The sequence below is a fragment of the Castor canadensis genome, chromosome 7 (assembly GCF_047511655.1).
Source record: "Castor canadensis chromosome 7, mCasCan1.hap1v2, whole genome shotgun sequence".
In the NCBI taxonomy this organism is placed as follows: Eukaryota; Metazoa; Chordata; class Mammalia; order Rodentia; family Castoridae; genus Castor; species Castor canadensis.
In genome coordinates, this window is record NC_133392.1 from 54,476,571 (window position 1) to 54,495,947 (window position 19,377).

Sequence of the window (19,377 nt, forward strand, 5' to 3'; positions counted from 1 at the left end):
CTTGACTCAAATAGAAGAGTGCATGACTAGCAAGTGTAAGGCCATGATTGGGTTCAATCCCCAGTACCACCTGCCCTCTCCTCAAAAAAAAGTACTTTCCAGTTTACTCCTTTAGTAAAAGCAGATATTGAAAACAGTGCCTTTGAGTTAATATAAATGATGTCTAAAGAATTTAATTTATACACTTTCCTAAGAGTCTAACATCAAAAGTGTATGTTATCTTAAAATCTATTTCACCAAAACCAGAAATTTGTCAATTTTTGTCAACAAAAATAATTAGCTTTTCAAGGTAATAATAAAATTATCAGACCATTACATTTTCAAGGCCTGTCATTGTACTATAAGCTATAAATGTTGTTGGACCATTAAACTTGTAGGAGTGGAACTATAACAAAATTAATTTTCTCTGCCAGGAGCCGGTGGCTCATGCCTGTAATCCTAGCTCCTGAGGGAGCAGAGATCAGGAGGATAACATTCTGAGGACACCCCTGGGCAAATAGTTTGCAAGACCCTATCTTGAAAAAACCCAATACATAAAAAAAAAGGGCTAGCAGAATGGTGTAAGTGGTAGAGGACTCGCCTAGCAAATGTGAGGTCCTGAGTTCAAACCCCAATACTGCCGTAAAAACAAAAAAATAAAAACACATGAGCTACAAACCTTACACAAGGGAAAAATACTAATTGAAAATATAAGATCCATTTAAATAGATGACACAAAAGGCCTTAGTTCTACAAGGTTCAGAAAATTTAAGTTGCAATCAAGTATGGGAATAGTAAGTTTATAAAGATGCCACTCAAAATTATTTCCTCATCAAGTGCCTGGTGCTAATATTGCTTTTTAACTTTGATAACAAACACTAGAGTTAAGAGATCCTCATTTTTGCTTAAAATGTTAAATTTATTGATTTCATATATTAAAATTTCACTTAAATAAAGGAAAAGCTATGTCTGTTTTTAGTTTTAGATTTTTATGTCCAGTTAATAAAGTATTTTAGATTCTTCTAAACATAGAGGCTGGATAGTCTCATAACCTACTGAGTAATGGTTTTTCCAAGCTACTTCTAACAGTTACTTTCCAGTTTGGACTTATAAAAGAAGGCTCAAAGCTAACTGCCAGCTCTAGGACTTCTTTGTGCTCTTCTAGCCTATCCTTGTACAGTTATAACAATGAGAGTAAAGGGTCAGAATGAAAGTGAGTGTACGAGGCACTTGGGTCACAAGGCTTGCTTTAAATTGTGGAAAAAACGATAATGTGATGAACAATTCTTCCTTCACTTAAGGACTACATAATGTACACATTCTACTAGGATTTCACCTATTACGAGATCAGTGGCACCATCAAGAACAGGAATGGAAGGCTGGCAGAGTGGCTCCAAGTGATAGTGTGCACGTGCCTGGCAAGTGTGAGACCCTGAATTCAAACCCCAAACCTCCCTGCACCCTGCCCCTGAAAAAAAGAATGGCAATGCAAGTAGGTAGTATACCTATGTAATTCCAGCTACTTGGGAGGTACAGATCAGTAAGATAAGCATTTGAGGCCAGCACAGGCCTAAATTAGTAAGACCCCATCGTAATCAACAAGTTGGGCATGGTGATTCATACATGTAATCCTAGGTATGCATGAGCCATGGGTTGGAGGACTGTAGTCCAAAACCAACTCCAGATAAAAATTCAAGAGGCCCCTGAGTTCAAAACCACAGTACTGAAAAATAGAAAAAAAAGAATGGGAGTGAGGTGGGTGTGGTGATGCACACTTGTAATCTCAGCAGAATGAGAGGCTGAAGCAAACCAGACAAGAAAGTTTGGCACTATTCTGGGCTATATAGCATGTTCCAGGACAACTTGGGCTGCTCAGAGAATGAGGATAGGAAGCTTGTGGTTAATGGAAACTCAGTTCTAGAAGTGCAGTTTTGGGCACATCAAGTGTACCAATGCTGGTGCAGAATAAACTGTAGAGATCACCATTAGTTACATTAAAGGTGAAAGCCCATGTGATGGTGGAACTAAAAAGAGCTAATGGCAGTAATGGGAATAAATCACAAGAAGCATCCTCTAAAATCATCAGAACTCTCATCTTGTGTTACCAACCAACCACCAGGTACTCTTTACTATCAACATTATCCATCACAACCTGGGACTCATGACCTTAGTCTATGTCATCATGACCACTATCCTCGCATGCACTGGTATTACCAACGCTTTAGGTAAACGATATTATTCCTGAAGTAAATGAGATGTTCACTAGCATTGTATCACAACACATCTACTATGGATCTTGCCCAATGTCAAAAAAGCTGTCAGGAACATGACATTAAGGGTTGGGGACCCTTAAATGATAAGACCTCTTGCCTATCAAGCATGAGGCCCCAAGTTCAAACACAAGTGCCACCAAAAACAAGCCCTCAAACCATAAAATTAAAGTGTTAAAAAAAACTCCACCTTCATTGCAGCACTATTCACAATAACTAAGAGGTGGAAAGGCTCAAGAGTCTACTGACAGAAGAATGGATAAAGAAAATGTGGCAGATTACTGGGTAGTGAAGCCCTTGCCTAGCCTGTGCAAGGGGTTGGATTTGATCATTGGTACTAAAAAGAGAAAGTGGGGGGTAGTGGGAAGTGACATCCACACAATAGAATAAAATACAACCAATGAAATTCAGTCTCATGAGTCAACATGATAAATCTCAGGTACAAGCTAAGTGAAGTAAGCCACGAATGAGAAGTGTGATTCTACTCTTATGAAGCATCTAAATGTAGGGGACAAAAAACAGAAATGCAGTTGCCCAGGGATAAGGGAGAGGAATAAACACCTGATAGGAAGAGCTTCAATTTTATATTCTGTTGTTCAACAATACTTGACACAGCTCAATGATATACATACACTTGAAAATGGTCAAGATGGTAAATTTAATGTTGAGTATTTTTCTCTAACAAAAGAACAAAAAGTTTTAAAGGACAGGCATGGTGGTAAGGGCCTATAATACCAGCACTCAGAAGGCGAAGGAAGGAGGACTTTGACTTAAGATCATCCTGGGCTACAAAGCAAGTTCTTGCCTGGGTCCTCCCAATGTCTCCATCTTAGCAGCTGGGATTACATGTGTGAGCCACTGAACCCAGTTGTTTTAATTCTTTGACTCTATAGATAGGCTTTTCTGAGAACTTTATTTCTCTGAGATTATTATGCCATCTGCAAAAATGATTGAAAAATAATACTGAAAAAGCAACTGCACATGTAATTTAACAAATATATATTGATATGTTGCAAAGCAGTGTCACTTACCCTCCTCAATGAAGCTTCAGCATTAACTGCGTTTTCTGGATGAACCCACTTAGAAGAAGGGAGACCAAGTCCTGAGTATGCGTGTGTTCCATTTGGATACTGCCAAATAATTGGGTAAAGTCCTAGCTGATTATATGAAGCAGAAGGATGGGCTTGTCCGAGAAGATGAGGTGACTGATGATGCTGTAACAACTGTTGCTGTTGCTGGTGTGCTAGTGCTAAGTGGCTCAAGCTGCTGGCATGAGCACTTTCTAGGCGTGGGTGGCCACCAAGTAAGGAGGCAGTAGGCACTCCAGGTAACACAGTGGGAAGTAAATGAGGGTGGTGAACAGAATGATGTGGACCACTAGTCAAAGGGTGAGTGTTAATGGTAGGTAATGAAGTTTGACTAGATGATCCAGCTAGTAAGTGGGGTGCAGGAGTTAAGGCAGGGTGATGGGTACCTGGATTCAAACACGTTCTATGGGATGAGGAATGAAGAGGGAAAGGATGCTGGCTTAAGAAAGGTGCAATGTGATTAGCTCCTGTATCTGACCCAATAAGAGCCGGATCTCTATAAATTGTGAAATGCTCATTTTTATCAATGATAAGAGGGCTCTTTGTAGTTTCCAATGTATTGCCTCGAGTAGGAACTGGATGAAAAGTGCATCTTGACAACTCATGTTCTATCTTATTTGCCAGTCTTCTTTCACAAGTAGCTTGACTGTTCACATAAGTGACCTTAGACTTTACAGAATCAGGAGAATGGGTAATTTTAGGTTTGACAACTTCAGGTGTGGAATTGGATTTTGTCTTGTGAGCATCTAGTGAAGTACTTGGTTTTGATTTTATGGTCTCTGGGGGTGGACTTCGTTTATGCAGCTTATCTTCTGTGACAGAAACTGCACTTAAAGAAGACATGTAAGAGACATACTGATTTTTCTCTTTTTCTATATCAAGGCGATCATTTCCTAAAGAAGCACTTATAACACCTGATTGGGTTAAATCTACTTTAATTACATCACTGACCCAGCTCAGGTCAGAATCTTGTTTTGCTGCTTCTAAATATTTTGCGCTTGAAGTTGAATGTTTTAAATCACTGATGTCAGGATCAACATTTTCAAGTGTCTGGAAGCCAAAGGTACTTGAGTTTTCCTGAGCCACCTTTTCTGAATTAGTGTCATTTGTAATATCGATAACACATTTTGGCGTGGGTGATCTGGATACAAACTTCTCCTTAGGTAATAATTCCACTGTATGTGTGTTTTCGATTTTGCCTTCTGTAAGACCTAAATCATTAGGATTATGATCAACAAGTGTGGTCTGTTCTGATGAATGCATAATCATGTTTTCTTGAAGGTGGGTGTCAACAGACTTTCGCTTCTCTCCTTCATGTTTTTTATCTTCCTGAATTTGACCCCAGGGGGACTGGATATCTAGTATATCCTCACTTTTCTGAGATTTTCCCTCTTCTCCATTTATTTTTGAAGTGTTTTTATTTTTCAACTCATTTTCTGGCTTTTGCTCCAAGGAGTTATCGGTTGTTCTCTTATTTGAATTTTCTGAGTCACTGCTCTCAGAAAAGTCTGAAATATTGTCAGTCCGCAATCTTTTCATACTTAATTTCTTTTCATCCTCCTCAGGCTTCCTTCTTTTATTCATTAACTGTTTGTTTTTACCTTTAGGATTTTCTGTAAGATGAAAATAAGAAGTCTTATTTTTTAGGCTCAATATAAAATAGACATATTTTAGATGTATTTGTTTCATTTGTTCTCATTCCCTTAAAAAGGTGGGGGGCGGGGAGGAGAAGCCTACCTCCTCGTGATATATAATCGTATTTTTCCTCCTTCATCTTCTCTTCATCTGGTATGCTGCTATCTGAGCCCTTCCTCTTACTGGGACGAATATTTCGTTGTTGTTGCTGGTGTGTATTCTGTTTTGGTACAGCAGCTTGAGAATTCATTGCTGGTCTGGGACTATTTGCTTGAGCACGTGTATAATGACCCTAAAAATAACCAATCAACAATGGTAATTTACGATGTGATTTTAAATAGCCTAAGGGAAAATATTTTTTTAAAAACCCTTTATAAATAACATACATACGTGAACAGTGTTGCTACTTTGATTGGCACGGGACCTGCGTCGTGATGTAATGCCAATATTTTCTCCTTTTAATAAAGAGTGAACAACATCATCTAGAAAGGTCATTTGAACCATAGACGGATCAACATTCTGTGGTTCTAGTACCTAAGCCATGACATGACACAAAACAGAAACAAAAGTTAAATCTAATGAGCTAACCAACATAACCTTTGTAACATTTTCTTTACTTAGCAGAAATGTTTACACCAGGCTAACAATTGATTTTAATCACCATTACTTTTTAGCCTTCTTTTGTTCTTGCAGTGAAACTTAACAGAAAAGCAATGACATTTGATGTGAGAACTAGATGTGCACTGAAAGTTTTCATTAGTGAAAAGAAGTATTTTTATTACTAGAGAGAAAGAAAGAGACTTTGAGAAAGAAAAATTTAGCTAATTTAAGGATTAAAAAAAGACTAATAAATTAAGAGTTTGACATCATCATTACCTGAGGTCAGATCTGAAGTGACCAATATGTAACATCAGATACATTTAAACTTATTAGGATTGTATGACTAAAATCACTACAGATGAAATTTAGTATCAAACTGCTAATGCATTTTTTCCCTCTTTTTCAGTTTAAAAATTTACCTGATCATTCATAACGATCATGGTGCGGGTGAAGAGATCATGATGAGTAATTATGCCAGTAAACCACTGGGTGGCAGAGTCTTGTCTATACACTCTCACTCTGTATCCATTTAAGGAATAAGGACCTTTAAAAAATAAAAACACAAGCAGAGATCTTAAATGAAGACATTTCCATTTAAGAATTACCTTTTAGGGGAAACATAAACCTATCGGATGTATTTGTTTTATTTTGTTCTCACTACCTTAAAAAGGTGGTTATGGGGGGAGGGGAGAAGCCTACCTCCTCGTGATATATAATCGTATTTTTCCTTCTTCATGCTCTCTTCATCTGGTATGCTATCTGAGCCCTTCCTCTTACTGGGACGAATATTGACAAACTGATCAATATTCTTAAAGGTCAGTTTCCCCCAAAAAAACTTTTAGAAGAAATTATCTTTTATTATCATTATATATATTAGTTATTACTACATACAATACTAGACACAGTTCCTGACTCAGTGAAAATAAAAAACTTTTAGTTAAAAAGATAGTTTATGTCTGGGCACTGGTGGCTCACATCTGTAATCCTAGCTACTTTGGACTGTGAGACTGGGAGGATTGAGTTTCAAAGCAAACCCAGGTAAAGAATTCTCCATCTCCAAAATAACCATAGCAAAACTGACTGGAGGTGTGGCTCAAGTGGTAGAGTGCCTGCCTTGCAAGTGTGAAGCCCTTGCAAATCCCTGAGTTCAAACTCCAGTTATCACCAAAAAACAAATTTTAAAAGTTTATGGTGCATGCCTCTAATCCCATAATCCCAGCACTTGGGAAGTTGAGGCAAGAGCATGTGAATTTCAAGGCCATGCTGGACTGCGCAGCAAGTTTCAGGTCAGTTTAGCTACATGGTGAGACTCTGTCTCAATAACAACAATTAAAAAAAAAAAAAAAAGAATGTTTATGGGCTCATGAGTTACTAAGACCATACAAAATGTAAAATTCTAGTACTCCAGAATGTAGTAAGGTTATAAACCTACTAAACAAAATACCTATATGGCAGAAATGTAAAGACAACCTGTAATTTGATGCCTCTGTCTTTGTTAGTTGATGGAGATTTATTATTATAAGCAAGCAACTACTCTTTTTTATTGTTGTTCTGGTGGAGGTACATTGTGGCATTTACAGAAGTTTTTATAATATATCAAATATAAAGTACTTGAATTCACCCCTTCCACCAAGCAATTACTCTTGACTCCTCTATGACACTTAGGAAAATCTGCTAAAAGTCATAAAACACATTTGCTGAGCCTGGTAGCTACATACCTATAATCTCAGCACTAAAATAGCTAAATTAGGAAGAGATGGAATTTGAGGCCAGCAAGACCTTGTTCTCAAAAGAAAAAAAATTCTCTAATATATAGAATGCTAAGGGAATTATAAATATAGCACTAAAATTTTTTTTAGAAAAGGAATATGTGTACTTTTTGAGTTAAGCCTACTTTTTCAAGGACAGTTAAACTTTAGTAAAAAGTAGACTGGCTCAAGTGGTAGAGTGCTGCCTATCAAGTGTGAGGCTCTGAGTTCAACACCAGGAAAAAAAAAGAAGTAGAAAAAGGATGTATTATTTATCTATACATATCCAAATATGCCTATTAAAACAAGTCATTGAACAGAAATGAACAGTGGAGAGATGAAAATTTAAGTCATAGGCACTAAAAAAAATCAAGTATGTTAAAATTTAATAAGAACTGTTAAGGGGCATAAAATTGCTGCATGTTAATAGTAGTACTTAATAGTAACAATTTACAAAGTGCTTTCAAAATATTCAAATTGTTATTTAGTCCTCTCCAACTATTACTTAGGTATTTACTCTTTCTTAAAAATAAAGTGAGGTTAATAGGTTAATAGGTCAATTTTTAAATCAAAGAGCTGGGACGGATTTTGTTTATCTGACCCCAAAGGCTGATGTTCACTGTTCTAGGTGTAACAGACTCAAAATACCAATTAATGGTATATCTACTTGCCAGATTGAAAACAAAAACAAAACTCCTATGCCAGTATCAACATAATACACCTATAGAAAGTATTCCACAAGGGCTGGGAATGTACTTCAATGGTAGAGCACTTGCCTAGCATGTGTAAGTTCTAGCATGCTGGCTAGAACCCCCTACAGTAGCAACAACAACAAAAATTTACATGATATATAAATTAATTATAACCATCTAGAGAAAAATGAAGTATTGATTGGCTACACTTCAACAGAGGTGACAAGAAAACACTATTTACTAACCATAATCTATTATACAAACTCTATTCTTCTCTACCTCTAAGAAGATGGGCTAGACAGTTCCAACATTTAACACAATTTGGAGTCTACTTCACACACTTCTGCCTAAGATAATTAGGAACTATTAATGTCTTACTCTTTCCTCTTCTAAGGATATGAGGAAACAAAAAGCTATTTATTTTTTTTAATTTACTTGGTTTTGTCAACAAATTGTAAGGAAAGGGGAAAAAAGATGGAGGAGATATACCATCAATTACAATGTATGGACCTTTTCTCGATTTTTTTTTTAATAAAACATGTTAAAAGACACATTTATGCAACAAATGAAACTTTGAATATTAAGAAACTATTTTTTCCAGCATAATGGCATATGTCAGCTTTCTTCTAAAAATGGGTAGAATAAGGTGATGTCTGCAGTTCAGTGAATGCAAAATTGCATGTAGATAGGGCAGAAATGCCAAGGCTTGTTGGGACTGAGAGACAGATGCATGAAAGTTCACTGAAGTAGTTTATTTCTGTGTACATGTGAAATTCTCCACAGTGAAGCTTAAAGCATATTTATGCTAAGAAGCAAAATACCTAGATGATCTGCTATAACACGTAACCATATAAGGCAAAAACAGTTACTACTTTGAGATTACTCCTATTAATGTTTGATGTCGTGGATGCTGAGGACTCTGGATGTTGAGGACTCAGTGGCATGAGTCTGTTATACCAAGCTATGTGGGAGACTGACATCAGAAGGATTGAGGTTGCAGGCCAGCCCAGTCTAAAAAAATATCCAAGACCACATCTCAATGAAAAAAGCTGGGCATGGTAGCCCGTGCTTATCATCCCAGCTATGACTGCAGGCATAAATAGTAGGATTGCAATCAGTGACTTTATCTCCAAAGTAACTAGAGCAAAGAGGGCTGATGGCATGGCTCAGAGTGCCTGCCTAGCAACAATAACACAAAAAACCATAGGAATTATAAAATACCACTGGCCAGGCACTGGTGGCTCTCGTCTATAATCCAAGCTACTTTAGAGGCTGAGATTGGAAGCACTGCAGTTTGAGGCCAGCTTCAAGAAATGGTTCTCAAGAATGGTCTCCAAAATAACCACAGCAAAATGGGAATGAAGTGTAGTAGCTCGCGTGGTAAAGCACCTGCTTTGCAAGTGTAAAGCCCTGAATTAAAAACCTAGTTCCACCCCCACCCCACAAAAAAACCACCACCGGTTTCAAAGTCACATGTTGAAAACAAACTTGTAATTTAGTAAACAAAAATAAGAATTCTATTGTAATTTCTAAAGAAGGTGCAGATACCAACAACATTCTTCAAAGGAAATCAATTGGCTTTGGGCAATCCAGTGAGACGGAAACAATGCTTCCGTCTCCTGGAAGGGCACACCTAAATAAAACATTCCACATTATGGAAATTTTCCTATTAACAAAACACCTGTGTGGCTATAATTTCATGTCATGTATTTAGCTCAAATTAATAAACTGGTGAAATTATTAACTTTCTAACAAAATTATTATGATTCAGCAATTATTATCCTCTAGACTATATATCAAAATTAGTAGACTGGGCCTTCTATTTATATTGCATGTAACTGAACCAAAGACAGGTATGGTAAAAGTTGCCTAGTTTCCGAAAAAATAATAATGTATAACTTTGAAATAATTACCTTGCATAAAAATCTCCTGAACCTTTTGTTCCTTTACCCAGACTTTCACTTCCTCATGAAGTTGCGGGTTGTCCCTGAGAACTGGGTTTAAGCTGTCTATGTCGTCCTAGAATTACAGATTAAAAGAAAAGGTCCTTATTACACTCTCCTAACATTAATGTTACCACCAACTTTTCTTCCTGTATATTCTAAACTCTTAGGAAAATTCCTAATCTAAAAGCATGTGAAACCACAAATTCATTATGTACAATTCACTTGGCAATTATATAACGACAGAGCATAAAAATTAATCTGTGATAAGATGTCAATCTTGATAATAATGTATTTATCATCAAAATTTGAAATTTTGTAATGAGTGCTCTAATTTTTAAGTATGGCCTTATTCCAGCCAGTTCCCCCCCCCCCCAGTTACAGCAGCTGGATCCAGTCAGCTTTTTAAGGATTTGAAGCAATAAACAAACCTAACAGCATCAGGCCATGCAAAGATGGTGACCAAAGAATCCAGCATTTCAGTGACAATGTTTTATACGTCCGAATTACCTGTCTCTGCTTACATAATGCATGAAGCAATTTGAAATTACCAGTCTTTATTCACTGCCCTGATTTATATGACATCAAATTCGGTTCTACTCAAACTCATATAAGTAACTTCACTGGATTATCTTTTGTTGTTGTTGTTTTAAAGCCAGCATCAAAGTATCCAACCAATTAAAATTACATTACTGATAGTGTTATTTTCATAACTAGATGAATGTAGACACAGTCATATGATTTTCTACAAACTGCTAGTTCCCAGCTGGAGACTTACATTCTCTTTCTCTCAAAAACATCTCTGTTCTGCACTTCAGAAAGGGTGCAGGAGCCTTAGAGTTAACTGGGAAGAACAACAAAGCAGCACTGTCAATGAGCTAAAGTGAACTAGAAGATCACAGAAAGCAGTGAACAGAAATGACATTAAAAATAAAGGATGCTGGCGCTGGTGGCTCATGCTTGTAATCCTAGCTACTAAGGAGGCAGACATCAGGAGGCCAAAGCCAGCCTGGACAAACGGTTCACAAGGCAAATATCCAACACACACACAGAGACACACACACACACACAGAGACACACACACACACACAGAGAGACACACACACACACACACACACACACACACACACACACCCTCCCCCCCCCCCCCCCAGAGATAGCAGAGTGCCTCAAGCAGCAGAGCACTTGTCTAGCAAGTATGAAGCCCTGAATTTAAAAGCCCCAGATAGGCGTGGATGGACCGACTAAAAGGAATAATATATAGTGAATAAAAACAACCCAGCAGTCTGGAATATCCAAAAGGTAGCTGAAGCACAAAACAAACAAACAAACAAACAAAGGCCCCAATTAAGCAGGTCATACTTTACTTTTCTGTTCCAAACTAAAGCAAGTTATTATTCTCGTTTACCACAACTTGCAGTAAGTATTTTATATACTATACCTCTTATACTTAGTGAAAGCTAACAGGCAGAAATAAGGCTTTTAAAACAGTAGTTTATTCCTTATAAAATGTTATTAAAACAGAAGGAAATGATAATGTGGAAGTCATTAAAAAGTAGATCAAACTCATCATTTTGAAAATAATGCCCATTAACGTTTTTTTGTAAAGAAACTTTCTAGCAATAGCAATACTTTTTGTCTAACCTATATTTAATAATACACTGTATGGGTTGGAGGTACAACTGCATTAGACCCAAATCTCAATCAACAGCACCAGAACCAAAACAAAATAACAGTAATAACACACTGCATACTCAGCTAATTTCATTTTTAGGAAAAGAAGTATCATGAAAAGTTCTGTTAGACGCTAAACTTCTTGAGGCATTCTACCTGGCAGTTTAATCTTTGACAGAATACAGGAGACTTATTTTCTAAGGAAAACTATTACCATTTTCAGATAGCACTGACAGGTATAAATTCCTTTAAAATTGCCTTCAATTTAAATTACATACACACCCATGAATATACCTGTTACATTTCCAGGAAGTTACAAGCTGCTTTTAATACCTTATAGACAAGTATAGTTCATAAAACCAATTACCTATGTTGAAATTTTATAACTTATAACTCTTGGAATATAAATTTTATTTGTTAAAGTTTTACTTACATCTAACAAGTTAAAACTAATTGGTTGTATTTTCAAGATCATTATACAATATACAAATACCTCCAAGCAATGAATTTTATGGTGGAGAAAGCAGACTGTTAGAAAAGGGGAGGGGAGGGGAGGGGAGAAGAGAGAGAAAAGAAAAGAAAAGAAAGAAAAGAGAAAAACCATTAATAATGAAAGCCTCTATGATAATACAGGCCTGAAATTCCAGCTCTCAGGAGGCTGAGAAAGGAGGATTCCAAGTTTGAGGCCAGCCTGGGCTACATAAGAAGACCCTGATTAAAAAAATAAATAAATAAACCAAACCAAAAAAACAAAATAAAAACCCAAACAGGGCCAGGGGTGTGGCTCAAGTGTTAGGAAGTCTGTCTAGAAAATGAAAGGCCCTGAGTTCAGTCAAATCTGGGTACTGCTAACCCCCCAACAAAAACAACCAAACTGTTACTTCTTTACTGATGTGACTTTACATAAGTTCAAATTTATGTATACCATTTTCCTCATCAACAAAGCAGAGCTACTAATATCTATCTCTATTTTAGTAAATAATTTTATAAGGCTTTTTGGGCACTAAAATTACTTTTCTTGAAACATTCAATTCTTGAATTCCCTATGGTATTAAATGACAGCATTATTCAGTTAACTAAAACTCACTAATTTTATTTGATATACTGTCTGGTTTATGACAGACATGGTGTTAATGAACTTCTCTTCTACGTATAAACACTTCTGTTTATAAACATTTCTGTTCCACCATCATGTCCTTTTTTCAAAATGTTCACAAAATATGAACACTCAAACAGAGCCAAATGAAGAAGTTTTTCTATGTATTTGCATAAAAATTTTTCTGAAGGTAAAAAAAAAAAACCACATACAAGGCCATAAAGTTGACATTGATTAAAAAAAAATTAGGGATTTGTAATTAAAAACTAGCTATAAATACCTTAACAGAATATGAAGACTTCAGCTGTGCCTTGAGCTTGTATGAAATTAAAACAATTTACATAATACTTTTCATACTTGTTAGACAGGAACTTTAAGTAGTTACCTATATATAGTTTTAATCTTGACTAAGTTAATATGTATTTCAATTTCCCAAAAGAAATTCACTCAGATAGTGAAGGAATTCTGAATCTCCCCTTCTCCATAAACTATGTCCTATTTAAATTAGTTGTTATGCTCTCAGGCAAATAACAAATGGAAAAGTTCAGTTCAGCAAGATCTGCCTTATTAGAAACTTACATAGAAGACATGGAAAAAGGGCTGGAGCTATAGCTCAGTGCTTGCCTAGCATGTACAAGGCCCTGGGTTCAATCGCTAGCACCTCAAAAAAAAAAAAAAATTCAACCAAACAAGCAAGAAGAAAACATAAAAAAAGTTCAAAAGCAATGTCTTAAATGAAGTCTTGAACAGTACTTATTATTCACTTGTTTATTGATCCTCCTTTTGCAAAGAAACAATGTTAGCTCCAACTTAACATTAATGCAGTCAGGCAACCTTAATGCAGTAACAAAATAGCTGACATTATGAGGTGTTTTCTGCAGCAAACACTGTGATGGGTGTTTTCCATACATTTTCAACTTATAACAACTTTATGGGCTGAAGTTAGTATACTCATTTCACATACTATGTCCACAGAGGTCAAGAAATATAATCAGGAAATTATAGAGTACTGGTACTTGAATCTAATTCTGTGACTCCAGAGTGTTGTCTGTCTCTGACCATCCACCCCGACCAAGGAATGAATAATAGCTCTCATCGCCCTTCAAAATTCTTGACACATTTCTTTGTATGGTATGTAAAAAAGAAAAAGGGGGTTGGAGGTGTAGCTCAAGTGCATAAAGTCGTGAGTAGAAACCCTGGTACCACTAAAAAAATAATAATAAAAAAATAAATAAGAAATAAGAAAGGGAATGTACATGGAGCAGAATGCGTCAAAAGACTGAAATACAGTAGATGGTGAAATTCCATATTCAGCAATACTTAAAAAGAAAAAAAAACAGGCCAGATGTAGTGTAATCTCAGGTACTCAGGAGACAGAGATAGGGAGGACTGGGGTTCAAGGCTAGCCTGGGCAAAAAGTTAGTGAGACCCAACAAACAAATCTCAACAAATAAGCTGGGTGTGGTGATGTGCACCAGTAATCCCAGCTATACGGGTAGCCACAGGCAAGAGGATCTGAGGCCCACTTTGGGAAAAAAAAATCAAAAAAAGGGCTGGGGCCATGGCTCAAGTGGTAGAGCTAGGCAAGTGGGAAGCCCTGAGTTCAAACCCCAGTACCACAAAATTAAAAGAAAAAAAAATTAATTTTTAAAAAAATACGACTTAACCATGATCTATAAATTTCTAAATGCAACTTTTCTAGGTAAATATTGCCCTGAAATACTATTTGACGTGACCAAAATACAGGATTTTTTAAAATACGTACATAAAGATATGATGGGTCTGGAAGTTAAAACCATGTTAGAATCTGTAATTTGAAAGAATAGAGGGAGTGAATGTGATCAAAGTACATTATATGAATGTATGGAAATAATGCAATGAATCCCTTTGCAAAATTAACATATGCTAATAAAAAGAATCTGTACGTTAACATTAAGACCTGTACAAACCTAATTTTAAATTATTCCCTACATCCTAGTTAGCTCAAAGGGGGGAAAAGTATAAAATAATTAAATCAGACACTAAAAATTCAGGCATATCCAAATAATTTTAATAATAGCAATATTATCAAAGTGTTAAAATACATGAAAAACAGTTCCTGAGATAATGTGTGAGTTGATTTATCTTGCTGTATTTTTACCAGTTCAAGAAATAAATTCTTTGATTTTTTTGGTGGTAGTGGAGTGTGAACTCAAGGTCTCATGCTTGCTAGTCAGTACTCTACCACTTGAGCCATTCCTCCACCATCCCCTCACGCTCCCTCCACTTTTTTGGCAGACTGAAGTTTTAACTCAGGGCTTTACACTTGCTATGTAGGTATTCAACTATTTTAGCCAGACCTCCAGTCCCCTCCAGCTCTTTTTGCTCTTGGTATATTTTGAATAGGATCTCATGGTTATGTCCAGATTGGCCTGAAGCAGTTTCTTCACCTTGTGAACAATTTCCGACAGAAAATGACCCAAATGCCCAGTTTCAAATGATACTCGTGTGGCTTATTAATGATTTCCCCCGTCCATAAAAACTTGCTCTTTGTGTGACATCTAATAATCTTATTATATCACATTATGTTATATAAATTACTCTCCCCCCCAAATCATCTTTAATGGTATTTTGTAAGAGTTACGTATCGTATGTATTAGGTTAGATGATTGAACATGTTTTGCCACACAAGTTTTTCCAGTCATAAATTTAAATTTCCCGGTTACCAAAACTACAAATGATTACTTCTCCTTAGAATCATGGTGTTGCTGGCCAGCAGTCACAAACATGAATATTAAACAGACATAGGTCAAGAATAACATCAATTATTATACACCAAGTCTTTTATAACTTACAAAACACTCCGTCTGGATTTGCTGGGACTGGAAACCTATGAAGTTTGAGAGTTACTACAGAATTCCTGAAAAACCAAGGTGGTCTATACCATTTGCCATTTAATTAAATGCACGTACCACTGAGGGCTTTCATTTATTTTTGTGATTTAAAAAAAAAGGTTGGAAAGGGGGAGAGGATGTGGGCAAAGGGTGTGGGAGGGTGAATACAGTGCAAATACTGTGTACACATGTATATAAATGGAAAAATGATACCTGCTGAAACTCAGAAGAATGGGAGGAGGGGAATAAAGGAGAATGATGGAGGAGGTGATTTAAGTATATTGGATATATTGTAAGAACGTCTGTAAATGTCACAATGTCCCCCTCCATCGAGCACAGTAATAATAATAAAGAAAGCAAACAAAAAAAAAAGGGCTGGCAAACATTTTTCATAAGGGAACAGAGAAAGTATGTTAAGCTTTGTGAGCCAGTCTGCTTCCATCATAACTAATCAACATGGCAATTATAGCAGAAAAGCAGTCCAACAATAATATAAACAAATAAGCATGGATGTGTTCTAACAATACTTTTGACAGTCCTGGGGTTTGAATTCAGGCTTCTATCATGAGCCACATCTCTTCTAATACATTTTTAAATCTTGACATTTTATGAAATTTGAATTTCACAGAACATTCAAGATCCCAGAACTGAATCAGTAACTTAGTAATTAAAGAGGAAGCCATTTTAGAGTAAGTAATTTTTGTTTGTGTTTTTGAGACAGGGTCTCTGTAGCCCTGGTTGGCCCGGAACTAGCTATCCTCCTGTCTCAGCCTCCCAAGTGCTAGAACTATAGGAGTGTACCACCACATCCAACTTAGAGCAAATAATTTTTAAAAGCCTTCGCAAGTAAATGAGTTGTTTCCTTGTTACATTCCTGGACAATGTTTAGCCCTTAAAATATACTTTAAAAATGTACTTGATTTTAATGTAGATAACTTAGGAAAAATTACCTTGTTTGAAAGCTAACATTTATTTCTTTAGGTCAGTAACAATTATGATAGACTGAGAATGGCACCAGCTATTATTATCTAGACTCCATACTCAGGTAAAAATGAGTATTATGGGGGCTGGGGAAGTGCTCAAGTAGTAGAGTGCCTGCCTAGCAAGCATGAGGTCCCAACTTCAAACACCCAAAAAACACTACATGTACTGAAAACTGAGGAATATTCTAAAGCTAGTCTTTCAATATTAACCTATGCTTCATACACACACACACACACACACACACACACACACACACGACTTACTAAAAACCCCAGAGATTAAGTTAATCTCTCTATATACAAACACATATATAAAATCTTTCGAAAAGACCAAAAGGACTAGGGATGTAGTTGCCTAGTGGTACAGTGTTTGCCTTATGTATGAGAAGCACTGGGTTTGATGCTTCAGCAACACATAAAAAGGCAAACAAGCCAGGCACACTAATTCATATCTGTAGTCCCAGTTACACAGAAGGCAGTATTAGGAGGGTCACATTTGAAGCCAGCGAGCACAGAAAGGTAGTGAGACCCACATCTCAATTAAAGATCCAACATAATTGAAAACAAGAGGTAATTAAATTATCTGTATAAATGATTCTATTATTACTGGTATTGGAGTTTGAACTCAGGGCCTCATGTTTGCTAGGCAGGCACTCTTGTCACTTAAGCGATTCTGCAAGCCCTATGGTTTATTGTGTTTTAAAATCTTAATAACTTGGAAGCATATTCTGATATATCAGACATTGAAGCCTAGGAGGAGTGGGAGCCCTGAATTAAGTTTAAGATAATATCTAACATGCTTGGGGAAGTCATTATGTTTGTCCCCCAACACAAAAGGAAAACATATCCACTTCTCTGTGCAGATTTTTCTTTACTTTTTTTTTTTTTTTTTTTTGGCAGTACTAAGGATTAGTCCCAGAGCCTTGCACCTATTCGGAAAGTGCACTTGAGCCACACCTAAAGTCCATTTGGTGTGGTTATTTGAGAGAGGGTCTCAGAACTATTCACCAGGTGGGGCAGGGCTGGCCTTGAGCCTTGAACTTCCCAAGCTCAGTCTCCCAAAAAGCTAGGACTGATTACAGATGTGAGTAAGCAGCAATCCCCCCTTCTTTCTTTGTGGTTCTGGTGAACTCAGGGTCTCATGCTTGCTAGGAAGGCACTCTATCACTTACTTGAGCCACGCTGCCAGTTCCGGAATATAATTTACACCTTTGTGTGTAAAAAGGAAATAGAAAAATATATTGGTTAATGTTTCATTCCAGATAATCAGTACAGCTAATTCTGTACATGGATTTCAGAACTACTAAGTCAGACAATAAGAATTTCTAACCCTCAATCTACCTTGAAGCTTACTGAAATTGTAAGCAACTCATCATTATATATCCTAAGTTTCAAAAAAGAGTGTATGCCAGGAGAAATTGTGAAAATGTTCTAAATCTAACCGTAGGTCTACAGTTTTATGTGGGTTTTTTTTAGACTCATAATTTCCCAAATTTGCATGAAGTGAAACATGACAGTATGAAACAACATTCCCTTCCCATTTTTATTACGCTTTACACACACACACACACACACACACACACACACACGTACACAATTAAACAAACTCGAAAGTTTTATATTTACTTTTCATTGTTTAAATATTTGGCAAACCTCAATTCCTGGAAACGTAAATGTTACTCTAAATTTCATTTAAAGTTAAAAAAAAAAAAAAAGAGGTCAAACAGTGTTCTCTACTTTCAATGAATATTTCAAATTATTGTCTCACTTAGCTAATTTTCCACATTCTGGTTTAGAAATGAGATTTTGATCTAAGAGTTTTCATAAAAAATTATCAATTCAACAACCAAACATACTGTATGTTCAATGAAATTCCAGATCATACTGAGGAATTTCAGTTTACTTAATCCTTTACAGATTAAACAGTGTTGTTACCCTGCATGAACAAAAACAGCACCACTATTTTCAAATTCTATACAGTGTATTAAAAACTTATAAATTGCTTATCACTCTTACAAAAGCATTGTCTATAACACTAGCACTGAAAAAAAAAAGACTAAATAAAATACAACCAACCAAACTTTTAAGTCTCAATTTCTAACAGAATAAAATAAGTTTCATATCAAAATAAAGTTTAAAAGATAATACATGATAAAAATTTGAATATTTTAGCTGGGCTCACACATGCAATCCTAGCTACTCAGGAGGCAGAGATCAGGAGGATTGCAGTTCGAAGCCTGACCAGGCAAATAGTTTGTAAGATCTACCCTTCACTGGAAAAAAAAAAAAGACTGATGGATTGGCTCAAAGTGTAGGTTCTGAATTCAAACCCAGTACTGCGCAAAAAAAAAAAAAAAAAAGTATTTTAATGCAATTTTCTATCATTATGGGCCAGAACTTATATTCAGAAATTAAAATACTAACCCAAAGGAAATCTATTAGGCAAATGGATACAGGTTTTTAAAACACTATCTTGGTTCAAATGATGATAAAAACATTCCCTGTCTTCATTATTTTTCCATCTATGGAGATTAACAAACATTTTAAAGAAGGATTACTTTACTAAATCATATTCAAGATCAGAGCTTGTCTGCAGAGTTCACTCATGAGCACAGTATTATTACATAACAGTCACTATGGCAAACATTTTATCTTCAATATGGTAGTTCATTCTCAAAATAACTGAGTAGATATTATTATCACCTCCATTATACATATGACAAAATTAAGGAACAGAGAGATTACAAAATTTGTCTAGGAATACATGGATTTTAAATAGGATTTGAGTAAAGGTAA

At 36.1% G+C, this 19,377-nt stretch overlaps 1 protein-coding gene across 9 annotated transcripts in view; it reads right to left on the reverse strand.

The window, feature by feature from the left end:
• Jmjd1c (jumonji domain containing 1C) overlaps positions 1–19,377 on the reverse strand; it is a 236,249-nt gene that overhangs the window by 35,308 nt on the left and 181,564 nt on the right. For 6 of the 9 annotated variants that reach the window (XM_020169780.2, XM_020169783.2, XM_074078968.1 and 3 more), the window contains 5 exons: positions 9,926–10,031; positions 5,992–6,116; positions 5,363–5,506; positions 5,075–5,264; positions 3,281–4,950 (listed from right to left, as the gene is read on the reverse strand). In XM_020169780.2, the coding sequence (XP_020025369.2) occupies positions 3,281–4,950; positions 5,075–5,264; positions 5,363–5,506; positions 5,992–6,116; positions 9,926–9,932 (2,136 nt within the window). In that variant the 5' untranslated portion in view covers positions 9,933–10,031. Of the gene's footprint in view, positions 1–3,280; positions 4,951–5,074; positions 5,265–5,362; positions 5,507–5,991; positions 6,117–9,925; positions 10,032–17,753; positions 17,791–19,377 lie in introns of those variants that run through there. The other 3 variants (XM_074078972.1, XM_074078973.1, XM_020169784.2) reach the window with 2 other exon arrangements.